The sequence below is a fragment of the Puma concolor genome, chromosome A2 (genome assembly GCF_028749965.1).
Source record: "Puma concolor isolate L17-30 chromosome A2, mPumCon1.1.hap2, whole genome shotgun sequence".
Lineage (NCBI taxonomy): Eukaryota > Metazoa > Chordata > Mammalia > Carnivora > Felidae > Puma > Puma concolor.
In genome coordinates, this window is record NC_141668.1 from 91,900,652 (window position 1) to 91,914,657 (window position 14,006).

General features: G+C 39.3%; 1 protein-coding gene and 1 long non-coding RNA gene across 3 annotated transcripts in view; one reads left to right on the plus strand and one right to left on the minus strand.

Annotated features, from left to right (window-relative positions):
- Positions 1–10,401, plus strand: part of LOC147583319 (uncharacterized) — a 102,046-nt gene extending 91,645 nt beyond the window's left edge. Inside the window, exons 1-3 of one of the 2 annotated variants that reach the window (XR_015248082.1) lie at positions 1,310–1,833; positions 6,888–6,975; positions 10,234–10,401. This is a non-coding gene — a long non-coding RNA (uncharacterized LOC147583319). Of the gene's footprint in view, positions 1–1,309; positions 1,834–6,887; positions 6,976–10,233 lie in introns of those variants that run through there. The other variant, XR_015248083.1, reaches the window with a different exon arrangement.
- Positions 7,017–14,006, minus strand: part of NAMPT (nicotinamide phosphoribosyltransferase) — a 39,917-nt gene continuing 32,927 nt past the window's right edge. The window contains exons 9-11 of the mRNA XM_086696932.1: positions 13,096–13,236; positions 11,922–12,056; positions 7,017–9,939 (exon numbers count right to left, since the gene is read on the minus strand). Of these exons, the coding sequence (XP_086553058.1) occupies positions 9,829–9,939; positions 11,922–12,056; positions 13,096–13,236 (387 nt within the window). The 3' untranslated portion in view covers positions 7,017–9,828. The remainder of the gene's footprint in view (positions 9,940–11,921; positions 12,057–13,095; positions 13,237–14,006) is intronic.

The following is a 14,006-nucleotide window of genomic DNA, read 5'->3' on the forward strand; positions in this document are numbered from 1 at the left end:
ATGGTTTGGTGGTTTTAGTTAATGATGTATTTGGATTCCTTTCTCTTTCATATTTGAGTGGTTTTTGATGGTTACCTAATGGTTACCATTAGGTTTGTATGTAACCTCTGGCATATAGCAGTCTATATTAAGTTGAAGATTAAGTTTGAACCCATTCTTTACTCCTCCCCACATTTTAGGTATATGTTGTCATGTTTTACTTCCTTTTATCTTGTGAGTACCTTGATGTTTTAGAGAAATATTCATTTTAATTGCTTTTGTGTTTCCTATTTTTATATTGTCACTTTTATTCTCTCCACTCAGGGTCCCCTTTAATATTTCCTGCAGGACTCGTTTAGTGGTCATGAATTCCTTTAGTCTTTGCTGTCTGGGAAACTCTCTCTCCTATTCTGAACGATAGATAGCCTTGCTTGATATTTTTGGCTGCAGATTTTTCCCAATTAGCACTAGAATATATCATACCATTCCATTTTTGCTTGGTAAGTTTCTGCTGAAAAATCCCTTAATAACCTTACAGGGTTTCCCTTGTAAGTCACTGTCTTATTTTATCTTGCTGCTTTTACATTTTCTTTATCACTGTATTTTGCCAATTTAATTACAATAGGTCTTTGGATCTGCTTTTGTTGATTTTGGGGGTTTGCGGGGGGAGTCCTCTTTGTCTCCTATACCTGGATATGTTTCCTTCCCTAGGTTAAGTAACTTTTCAGCTATTATTTCTTCAAATAAATTTTATTCCCCCTTTTCTCTCTCTTCTATTTCAGGGACTCTGATAATTTGAGTATTATTTGATGGAGACACTGAGTTCCCTAAATCTATTCTCATTTTGCATAATTCTTTTTTTCTCTTTTGTTCAGCTTGATTACTTTCCATCACTCTGTCTTGTAGTTACTCATTTGTTTATGTTCTTTCAGCCTGCTGCTCAATTCCATCAAGCATGTTTCTGAGTTCATTTATTGAGCCCTTTATCTTTGCTGTGTTATTCCTTATCTCTGTGTTAATAGTCTCACTAATGCCTTCCCCTCTTTTCTCAAGTCCAGTGAGGTTTTTTTTTTTTATGATCATTACTTTAAATTCTCTGTTGGGGTGCCCAGCGGCTCAGTCAGTTAAGCGTCCACCTTCAGCTCAGGTCATGATCTCATGGTTTGTGAGTTTGAGTCCTGCGTCAGGCTCTGTGCTGACAGCTCAGAGCCTGCTTGAAGTCATCCGTCTCCCCCCTCTCTACCCCTCCCCCACTCATGCTCTCTCTCTCAAAAAAAAAAAAACATTAAAAAAAGAAAAGAAAAATCAGGCATGTTACTTATTAATCTGTTTTGCTTATGGCCTTGTCCCGTTCTTTCATTTGGCACAAGTTTCTGTCTGATTTTGTCTTAGTGTCTGTGCTTGCTTCCATACGTCAGGAAAGAACTGCAACTCCTGTTCTTGTTCTCGAGGGTAATGGCTTCATTAAGAAGTGGTCCTGTGGTACCATCCCATGTGGTGTCCCTGTTCCCCAGGACCTGGCACTTCTGCATGTCTCCAAAGTGTGCTGCCATGTGCTCGGCTGTCGTGTCCTGGCTACTTTATGCTTCAGGGCAGTCATCTGCAGAGGCTCTTTTTTCCTGTTGTGGGTGGTAAAATTTCATCCCTGGCCTGAATGTGCTGTTTTAGCTTTGGTGCGTGTGAAACAAGACCTCACCACCACCAGAATTGAGACCCTGCGATATTCCCAAGTTGGTAGACACTGTGCACAGTAGGTTGGGGAAGCCCTCTGGGGAAGGAGCCCACCACACTGGGACTCAGGCAGCAGGGCTAGAAAGGCGGTTCCACTGGGTGTCGGGGCTTGGTGTGATCAAGGTAGGTACGGAGTGTGGGTGCTGCGCTGTTCCTTCAGGTTGCCCTGTGCTTACGCTGAGGGGTGGCAGAGGGAAACGGCCGTTCCTTTATCATCAGAAGGGTCTCTCCATGAACCCTGTCTCTCGGAGATGTGCTTGGAGACGAGCAGACACCTCCCCGCTGTGTGCCTCAGGCGTGCTTCACATCTGTTTCCACGCTGTAGGTCTGTGGGCTGTTCGCCTGCCTTCTCTGCGACAGCAGCACAGTGCCCTTGGGCTCTGCCTGGGCTCCATCCCAGCCAAGCCTCTGACCTTTAAAACTCTAGGCTTTAAGCCCTACTGACTGCAAGAACTCATGAAATTTGGCCCCTGTCACTTTCGAAGCCAAGTGCTATGAGCATTCATTTCCCTGTGTCAGTCTGCCTCTAGCCTGTCTCCGCAACCGCAGCTTCCTCCCCACCACAGCAGCCTCGATCCGTTTCTCTCCCAAACCGCGTCTCCCCGCTTCCTAACTTCTTCATGATGGCTTCTTCTGTACCTTTAGTTGTGGAGTTTGTTCTGCCAGTCTTCAGGTCAATTTCTGGGGGATTTAGAATGATTGGATACTTATCTCATTGTATTCATGGGACCCGGCATACCTAGGGGCCTCCTGCTTCATGCCATCATCCAATCTCTGGGCTCTAATCTACATTTTGATGAAACCCTTTATTTCATGAATATACTGTAATGATTTTTCAAAAAGACAGTAGCATGTGATCATGCTTTGAAAGTTATTCATTAAAAAAAACTTAATAAAAATGTTCTACTTTTTAAACACTTAGTGAAATGTTCAGGGTATTAGCATTATGTAGACAGTATAGAAAAGTGTTTGTCTTGGGGCTACTGGTTGGCTCAGTCAAGCATCCAGCTCTTGATTTCGGGTCAGGTCACGATCTCAGTTTGTGAGTTCGAGCCCCACATTGAGCTCTGGCTGTCAGTGCGGAGCCTGCTTGGGATTCTCTCTCTCTCTGTCCCTCCCCACGTTGTGCGCTCTCTCTCTCAAAATAAATCAACTTTTTAAGTGTTCATCTTAATGACATTTATTCAACAAACATTTGAGTGTGTACTGTGTGCTGAATGCGGGAAGCAGGGATGAATAAAACACCATCCTACACCCTAGGACATAGATCTATGGATTGCAAGTGCTAGTTTAGAAATACACTCAATACTTGTGGAGCCCAGAAGGGCATGTGGAGTAAGGATGGCAGATAAGCGAGTTGTTGAATGCTTCTTGGAGGCATTATCACCTAATCACCTAAAATGCGTTAGCCAGAGGAAGGCATTCTTGGCTGAGAGGTCAGCATGAGCAAAGGCAGAAAATTGTGTATTGTGAATATGTGTGCGTGAATGTAAGGTAGAGTAAGTCAGTGATGCTGGCACAGAAAATTAAAAGCAAAACAGGCTATCTGTGTAGCATGGGCCAGATCAGAGAGTTTTGTGGGGTTAGGCTGGATTCTGAGCATTATCCTGGAGGCTAGAGGGAGTTTCAAATGTTTTAAGCAGGGGACTAAAGCTATTGGATTTTGTTATCAATATACTCTGGTAGTAGAATGGGAGGGAGAGGGTCTGGGACAGGAAAACTCGTTATATTTTTTGTATTGTTTCAGGAAGAGATTCGCAAGTCTGAAATGAGAGTTAGAGGGAAGACATAATATTTAGTATGTAGATCAACAGGACTGTGAGTCTGATCACATGTGGGGTAATGGAGTGGGAAGTCTCATTTGGGTGGGTGGTTGAACCCCCAAATTAGGTAGAAATCCAGGAACATGATAAGTTTGGACCTGCTGTATTTGAGTAGGTCTCTGGGTGGGAATGCATCACAGGTAGAAAAATTCAGAGGTCTGGGCTAGAGATCAATGCATGGAGGCTTTAGTAGATAGGGGATAGCTGAGACCATGAGAATGGCTGAGATCAGCCAAGATGAATGTGGAGATAAATGGGATAGGACATTTAAAAAGTAAGTGTGTGAATAAGAGCCCAGGAAAGAGAAGGGAGACATCATATTACAACAGAGGACAAAGGAGTAGTTTTAAGGAATGAATTATTAGTGGCAAATACAGAAGAGATCCTCTGATGAGATCAGAAGTAAACACACTCAGTCGGCAATCAAGAGGTCACCGTATGAGGGACGAGAACCAGAGGGGGGTGGGAAAAGTGAGGCGGTAAATGTGCACAGCTTGAGAACTCTGGATCTGAATGGAAGAAGGGAGCATAGAGCTGATGTTAACGAGATTTACGTTTCCTAAAAGGATGAAACAGGAACATGTTTGCTCCTGAAGAGGAAGGAATAGAAACAGGTTGAAGATAAGAGTTGTTTTTTTCCCCAAACTTAGAAATCTGCTAGGAATCTTCAGGCTACTCAGGAAGACTGCATCAGAATCAAACTTGTAGCCAGTTCATGCATCAGGACTGTTCATAAGCACAGTAGCTAATCCATCTTCGTTAAAACCTATGCCTTCTCTAAGTTTTAAGTCAAAGAAGTAAGAGCTCAATAGCCAATTACAGGATAAAATAAAATTTGTTGTCAAAGAACGATACTGCTTTTTCTGGGATGAATATAAATCAATATAAACGAAGAGTGTATTTTTCTGTGGAGACTATGCTATAGACTGGCAGAAAAGTGACCTGGCAGCTTATACTACTCACCAAGAGAGCAGCACAAGCCCTGAAAAGTGGTAAAAGTTCCATGTCCCTTATGAATACTAATTAAGTCACCAAGAGTCCTTTGTACCAGTAAAGTGAAGGCTTGGCCACCCATGTGATAGCATACAGGCAAAATTCCTGATCATCAAGGACCCACTTTTATGTTAATTAAAAAAATTTTGGTGAAGTTGGTAATTTGAATGATTCTAAAATTCCTTTCAAGAGCGTATTTCTCTTTGCTGGAATAACCCAAACAAATATTTTAATAAATAAGTTTTAATAGAATGAAGAACTGTGAACCAAATAAAGATGGAGTTGTCTCTAGGGAACAGATATCTTCAAATAAAACAATAATTTAAAACAAGGTGAGAAGAACCCGAATACGAGAGAGAGGACTGATTTTAATTGGCTGCAGAATGCTTTGGTTGCTTTAAAAAAAAAAAAAAGTAAATCTTAACATTCAAGACAAAACACATTCAAAAACGTAAAGGCTTGAACACTTGGGCCTGTGTCAGTGGAAGGGATGTTTGTAGCAAGCTAATAAAATCAAGACTTTTTAAAATCTAAATTATTCCTTCCCTTCATTCATCAAGTCAACAAATATTGACTGAGGGCCTGATAAAGGACATCAAACCTTTGGCAATACACAGGTGCTTTTTAATCAATCTGTACTCGTCCATGCGTGCTCAGACCCTGAGTTCCTCCTCTTGCAGGCTGGCCTGAGTCCATGGTCTCCTCTGCCCTACCTCTTTGAGGCTCACACCCTTCACTGATGCTGCCTCCTGCTGACCTCCTGGTCCCTTCTCTTCATTCACTGAACATGTCGGTGCCTGACCTAGCTTTCCTCTCTGCTTCAACTTCTGCCGTCCTCCTGGATGATTTTAATGTCCACCATCCCACCCAACTGTCCTTTCAGGTTTCCTGTTCTCGTTTGGTCTCATGATCTTCATTTAGCCACTGCAAGATCACACTCCACCATGACCTTGCTCCTCTCTGATCACTAATCCATACATCCTGGTCTGAGACTAGTGTTTCCTGTCCTTCCAAACCTGCTTGTTCCAGCAACTCCCAGCAGCCCAGATCTGTTATCAGACTATCCATCAGGCTCCTTACTGTCTTCCCAATGCTCTGTGTCCTTACCTATCCACAGTTTAAATATGTAGGACCACTCTTTCAGCAGTTCTTCAATTAGCATCCCTTTGATCAAACTCATCTGGCAAAACAGCAAGTATCTCCATTTTCTCTGTCTGTACCCAGGCATTGGGGTGCTACTATGGAGGGGAACAACAAAGATCACAACAGGCAAATTAAACTTTAAATTCTCAGTCACCAAATAGGTGGGTCCTCCATACCGTTCTATCATCCTGCTGTACATCTGGTCACTTCATTCTCCACAAAAACCATTTTAAAACCTTTTTCAAAAGTCCAGTCTCCTTCGGTCTCTGACTTTACCGAGGAAACCGAAGCCTGCATGTGCACCTATCCCCTTTCTCCTTCTTTCTAGAATAGAAGCACCCCTTCCATGTGAAAGCCAGCCAGTTTCTCCACAGGCGCTTTGGACCCCATCCTCTTCCAACCTTGTATGGAACCCAAAAGCATCACTGATTCCTTTTGGCTCTCTTATCTTCAACTTCTCCCTCTTTCCCGGGTCCTTTTTAGAAAGTAAAGCAGTAGCTAAAACAGGAAAGGGAGACACATTGTTGCTTCATTCTCTCCTTTTCATGTCCAAAATTCAAAGTTTTGTAAGATAGCTTCTTTCTGCCATGTGCTGCCTCAGCTGCTGTGGAGGGAATGTTTGCAAGCCACTGGTTATTTCCCGGTTAAATTCAGTCGATGCTTTTAATCCCTCACTCTACTTGGTCTCTCAGCAGCATTCCGTACCATGCCGAAAAACTCCCTTCTTCTTCCTTTACTCCTCCTGGTTTTCCTCTCATCTCTTCGGCTACCACTTGTCAGTCTCCTTTGCCTTCTTACCTTCTGCCACTTAACTTTTGTAGAGTTCCTCTGGTTTTTCCCTCAGTTTTCTTTTCCTTGTACTCTACAGCAGGTTGGCATATTTTCTACTTTAAAGGGCCATAAAGTAAAATTATTGGGCTTTGCAGGGTACAAAGTCTGTCTTTAGCAACTTCTCAACTCTGTTATGGTAGTGTGAAAGCGGCCATAAACAAGAATTAGACTAATGAGCATGGCTTATTCCAAAAGCCTCTGTTTACAAAAACAGATGGGCTGGATTTTGCATGTGGTTTGCCAGGCCATATTTTATATGCTTCCTAGTGAGGTACCCTTTCACGTGTCCCCAAACCTGTATATCCAGCTACCTAACATCCACATCTAAGTGTCTCTATAGCATCTCATGAAAGATCTTAACCTAGAAATTCTGCCCTTTCCCTCCAGATCTGGTCTCTCTCCAGTGTCCTTAATAGGAGGCACTGCCATTCAGATGGTTGCACAAGGCAGAAAATAGAGGAGTACCTAAAAGAGGGTAAGTCTAGAAATGGCCATTATTTGAAGCACACAGTCAAATTTAACATTTCGCTAATAGAGCTAAACTTTATTTCCATGTTAATTACATGTTTATATTTGATGTTGTATACATATTAGAATTAACAGACAACTTGGGAGAAAAGCTGAGCGTTCTCCACTGAATGGGTTAAAAAGGAATGTAAAACTACAAAATACTTGTTTAAGTGCTGAATTCTAAATTATGGCAAACAGAACAATAATTACCTTGCCATTTTTCTCTTTCTGGTTTTCCAAGATGAATTTTGTTATAAAATATTTTTCATAACAATTTATTTCAAGAAAGGAAATAAGGGATTAAAACCATTTGACTTTAAGTATAGAGTACAAATAAAAAGTCTTAACACAGAACTGCTATCTTCTATTTAAAATACAAATACTTCATGATAGTATGAATTGAGAGGGATTAACTGATGTCAACTGCAAATCTAAGGACCTAAGCAAACCCATACATGCCATTTGCTTTTGTCTGGAAGAGTTAGACTGATTTAAAGGTGACACACAGTGGAATCCTACTTGAGAACTATGTTAACCATTTGCTACTGAGAATGGGGATGGCCAAATACTAAGTGCTTAGTGACAGAAATTCAGATTCATTGGTTCCAAGTGGCTAAAAGAATTAATCATTCCACCTCGTCTACAATCTACGGCCATGTACAAGTGTAGATTTTTTTAAAGTAAAACTCCAGCTACTCTGAAACTGCTGAAAGTCCCAGCACACAAAGAATACTGTTTATAGAATTCCCATGTTTAAAGAAAACCAAAATTATGGATGGTTTATGAAAGTTGTTATTTGGTGATAAATATGGTTTTTTTAATTCTCTAACCCCCATCACATTTTGTGAAGAAAGTTGTGTTCTTCTTAATATTACTAATTTTTAGATACATTTAAAAGAATCAGCTTAAAACTATTTTCCACCAGGAATTACAGGATGAAAACTCTTAATAAAATAATGCTTATTCTCATTAAACAAGGGTTTAGAATCATCTGCAAAAACCATGTTCTTTTTAATGATGTTTATAGGAGACATTTAATAGACTTCTACTTCGATTATTCCACTGATAAATACCTTCTCATGTAACTGTTTAGGACAGATGATTTATGGCTTTTCAGTATTTAAAATTTCACATTTAATGTCATGTTAAAGCTTTCAAAAATCAGTCTTCCAAGATGAGATGTTTAAAAAAAAGAAAGGATAAAAGAGAGACAAACTCCTTATCAACAAAGCTTCCTCCCTTCCCCGAACTCAACATTTCTCTTATACTTCAAGGCACGCTCCTCTTCTTAGACCCCAGGGGTCAACAAACTTTTTCTGCAAAGGGCCAGGTAATAAACATTTCAGGCTTTGTGGGTCATATGGTCACTATGTAACTACTTGACTTCTGTGCTGCCCTGAGAAAGCAGTCATAGACCTAGGTATTTACAAAAATAGCAGTCTGAATTTGGCCTGCAGGCCTTAGAACAACAGATATAAATAAAACAGAATCATTAAAAAACCAAACCAAACCTGGTCTCTAGTCAGATGACTGACTCAGAATCTAGCAGTTAATCACTCTAGAACATTTTGATGTTGAACGCTTTGCTTTGCATGTAGCCAACTTACTATTTTTGGTTAAGACTTTTCTATTCAAACTTATGTCCTCATGCTTTAATTTATCCTCATTTAAGAACCTGCTTATTATTTATGGAGGGATTCAGTTTAATAAATGATGTCCATACAATTTAATATTCAATTTAATTTTTTAAAAAAACTTAATGAAAAATATAACAGAATCAAAACATTTAAAATAAGTACACTCACTACCCATTCCAGTAATTCATTTCAGTCATATCAACTATAGAATAGGAAAAATAAATTCCGAAGTGTAATTACTTTAAAATACACTACTTCCACTTTTGTTAATATTTTACATTTATGTATATATTCTGTAGTGGAAGCAGAAATTCTCTCTAAAAACATCTCCTTAAAATCTTGAGGTGCATGTTAGAGCCACAGGCAATATCTTCTGACATATAAAATTGCAGTACAGGCCTTCAAATTTGGCATTTCACTGGTACAATACAATGACCAACATATATAATCACTGTACAGTGCCTAGACATTCCAGTAAGAACCATTATTTTCTTTAATGTAGAATGATTAATACATATTCTACAAGGGGCAGTGAGGTTAGTAATTCTATAGGGTATGTCCTGACATAACTTTCAAATTGTACAATAACACAAACGACTCTGTTAAGGCCATGTTTTATTTGCTGATTAATGGACAAAAGGCAATGTAATTTATTTTCAAGTATTTTCTTGAAAGTCTGTGCTCATAAAAATCATGAAAAGTTGGAAAGACTGTTAAATCACTGAAACTTTAAATATATCTTACACAATCTTGTTTGTACAAAAATACAAGTTAAATATAAACATAAAGCAATCAATGATAATTTTATGCAAATCTGTTTTATGTGATCTTCAGTTATATATAAAAGTTTCTGGGTTCGGTTATTTGTGAAAAGATCAATACCAGATAGAATTACTATCTATTGGCAAAGGGCCCTAAAAAGCTTACTTATCATTAATCTTTTACATGGTTAAGTGCATATCCTAATTTGAGATCACCTAAACACTGGAAAAAAACAAAAAATGAAAGGGCAGTATGTCCATAAACCAACAAATAATTTGGCTGTAATGTATCATAAAACACAAAGAAACCCCCCACATCTGTACAATAAACATGATTACATACTCACACGCCAGTGCCCACGTGCATGCATGCACGTGTACACACACACGCAGGCGAGCACGCACACCCAGTCATAAACCCTAATGAGGCGCTACTTCCAGTTCGATATTCAGCTCTGCATTTTTTCTGATTTCATCAAATGAATAGCTTTTTGTCACCTTCCCATTCTTGAAGACAGTATGGAGAAGATCCTGCACAAATATAATAAGACTAAAATGTAACCGTTATATCAGACGATCAAGCAAAATAAGTTAAGGCTTTGAGGAGTCAGACTCACTAGTCAAATACAGAGATGTTTGATGGCATTCCAATTATGAATGTTTACACGCAGTGCTGGTGGAGCAGACGGAAAGCATGGCACTATCTAAAATGGCTATGTAGAAATATTTAGCTTTTATATAAAGCAATGATCTAAATATTCGTAAAAGTTTTCCTTGAAGGGAAAACACGAAAACGGTAGCTGATCCTTCTCTTTATTTTTCCAGGTGGAAGATGCTTATTGCTTGGTTGCCCAGAAGAATCATGGCTGTTGCTGATAATTATGACTGACAGTAGGCAAGGAAAGCCTGCCAGGCCTTCCCTTGTTCCTAGACAACAGACTCAACACTGATTAAACTTATAACCCTGGAATTTAATAAATTTCCTAGTCACTGAGTTTTGGACTTAGAACAACAACAACAACAAAAAAAACCTAAAAAACAAGAAACCAAACCAGAAACAGAAGTAAGTATTGGCTTCTTGATGAATGCTCAATGACGGATTTAAAAACTCGGTGTATATTACAGAAGTTACTGATACACATAATCCATTTCATCGATGCAAGGGTAACAACAGTCAACTGAGAAAACTGAATTCCCTTTTGAGTCTGAGAAAGCCACTTTCGACTCCCTAAGGAATTGTCTGCCCTTGCTTTCCTTTGAAAAATCGACAGATGTAATCCGTTGTGCCTAAGTTTTCCATCAAGATTGAGGTGCATAACCTTTTCTTTCATAAAGTTAAATATCATCAAGGAATGGTGGTTCCTATTCTTAAAATGCCTAGATGATTATAACTGATTACTGTCTCAGATGTTCTAGGGTGTCATTTACATACTCTTGAAATCAATGCATTTTAAAGCCATAGTTGGGACTTTGTCTACACTGACTTTATCAGTCCATCTGGACACACTCATTCGGCAAACTCTCAGTAGCTACAAGAGTTCAGTGAAGGCTACTCAACAACCTGAACAACAGGCTATATTGAAAAGTTTGTTTAGGATCTTATTTTTCATTAAATACAGTAAAATGTTCAGTTCTAGCTCAAAACTTAGTATCACATATACCATAAGTAGAATATCTGAAATGGTATAAAGAATCTACAGTGATAAATTAGTGTTTTATGTTTGGAGCAGTTTTCCTCTAAAAATGAGTTTTTTCAATCCAGCGGCTAAAATACATTTTGTAGCTTCTGAGTTTACAAATATAAGTGTATTTTTTTATGTTAAAGAGCATCAGATCATATGGACCACTTAAGCACACTATAAACTTTTCCAGTTTGGTTGACTTGAATCAGAAAACTTGGTTTAATGTAGGTTTCACCTATTATTATTATTATGTAATCAGAATCCAGTCATAATGTTTTCACATCTTATATTAAGATAACATAATCTGCTTTTGTAGCCCAGAATTGCTGTGAGAAGCACAGGAGACTACAGAAAACCATCTCAACTGGATTCTGCTAAGTTTTTTAAAAAAGGGATTATCTTTCAACACCTTAGAATTTGGATAGCCCTTCCTTTATTAAATTACCAGTTTTACAACATAAATAGCTTCCTTTAAGTATTTTTAGCCATTCCTTTTCAGAAAGGACTCGCTGCCAAGTTGGCACTAACAGTACAGTGGAGTACACGAGGGCTTGCTGAAGTTCATCAGCCACTACCCTGCTGCTCACTGTGTGGATGAACTTTTGCTTTTTTATGAAATGTCCTAGTTTGTCACCCACTGTATGCACAGTTCTTATTTATGATCTAGCCCCTTCTTGGTTTTCATCTTATTTTGGTTGCTAGGTTAGCAACCACACACGTTTTACAGCAAAAGTACTTTGTCCTTCAAGAAAAAAACGTTCTGGAGATACTTTAAAAATGCAACGTAAGAGCCCGCTTTCATAATATGGAAGATCAGCAAAGATAACATACATGACCATATTCCTCAAGGTCTCCTTTTCCTTCCTCAAGTGTAACAAAATTCCCTGCTGGTGTCCTATGTAAAGATAGTCGGCCCTTTTTGGATCTTTTGTTGGGATCAGCAACGGGGTCCTTGAAGACATTAATCTGGAAGAAAGAGAAATAAAAGACTAATCAGGAATGTTATTCCCATTAAAGAACAAAGTTTATACAAAATTTATATATAAACCTAAGGCACTTTATTGGTATAACTAAACGAATCCACATCGGGCTTTTAGAAACAGAACTCTAGCCTCTGTTGGAAGACAGAGTCCTCTGTTAGGGAAAAGGGTTATGAAGTCTTGAATATCCTAACATTCCAGTATAGCACATGCAGGCTACTGGGAAAAGAAAACAAAAAAAACTATGTCAACTGTATTATATAATCTGTGGCAAGGGAACTAAGATTTTTACTAAGGTAAAGGCTTCCATTCCATACTCCATAACTTTTCCTTTTGTTACCTTTTACTTTATTCCTTGTTACTATGAAAAGCAAAGACCTAGAGAACCTGAGGAGAACACAAGGTTTGTTTAAAGAGCAGAAAGGTAGGAGGCCAACATAATAGAAGCAAGGAGTGAGAAGGTTCCAAAGACAGAGGTGAGGAAAGCAAGGAACCAACCCAGAACCCAGGTGTTCTGAAGAATTCTTAGTATCTCCCACTCCCACCTTTGGATCCATAGAGTCTCAAGAGCCTACGAAGACCCTTGTTGTTCAGCTGCCTGAAACAGGCAGCTTGGGGTCCCGTTCTAAGGCTATTAGAACAGGATTCTGGTATCACAACTCCCACTCCATGCTCCACCTTCCTAAAACACTGATGGTGCTTACACACCTGCTTATGTTTCATATATGATGGCTGGGTTAGCTGACATTCCCCTTCAAAATGGTAAACTTTTTGACTCTAATACTGAACGAGTGGGCAATGACTGGCCTGCATTACTTCTCAAATAATCATCTTCTTTTTCCTCCTTTCTCCATGTCATTTTTTTTTTTTTTACCTAAGATCTCTTTTCTTTCCTTGCTTTGAGTCAAGGTCAGTGGTAGCTGACAACATAGTTTAGGACATATCCTTTGACTACTGCATTCAGTAACTGCATTCTACCTGACACATAAAGGTACTAACACAAGAGTAAAAGTTGAAGGACATACCCCAAGGCCATTGGTTACAACATAGCTACACTTGAAGGAACAATTCAACAGATCTCTTGTTAACTTCTGTAGCAAAGCTCCACCAGAACCGAAAGCAATGTTTTCAATACTCCATTTTTTTTGCTTCATGCCTTCTACAATCTAGAAGATCAAAAAACACTTAAGTAATTTGAAAAAGGAAGGAGGTTATTTCCCCTGGGTCATAGTGATGAATAAAGTAAAACATCCTGGAGCCATTTTATAACACCATACACAGTGAAGGGTAAGGCCTACAGAGTTATGGTCCACATTTTCTCTTTTAAAAGACCTACCCACCTTCAAAAATGCCGGGCTGAGGTGTAAGTGCAGAAGGAGGATTTCATTCAGAGCTCCTGAATTTGTTGTGTTGTCACTGTGGCTGTGGTTAGGGTCGGGGGAATGAAGGAAATGAGGGAATGAGAAGTAACTGGTGATAAGACACGTAGGGTCTTGTGCCGGAAATCTACCTGAACACAAATGTGTCGACAACTGCCAGGGAGACAGTGGAGGACCACTCGTGTGTTTGCTCAGGAGAGCTGGGTTGTGTTCGGGGTGACCTCCTGGGGGTATGGCTGTGGAGTCAAGGATTCACCTAGTGAATTGTGTCTAACACAAAAGAGATTTTTGCCTCTTTACTGAAATAAGTGGATTCATTCTGGTACACAAAAACCCCAGAGTGGGGTTATACCATCAACTTCATGACATGTCACAGGGAAGACTGACCATGAAGAGCCAAGTTCAAAAGTGAGGCTGACAATGAGAGAAGTTTGAAGTTAAACAGATTTTTCATTGTGTCAAAATCAAGGCATCTATATGTAGGAAGCAAAACCATACGGTTCCTTTTCCTACTTCAGAAAACTTATTTTGAGCCCCCTCCAGGATGAAGAAAGCAG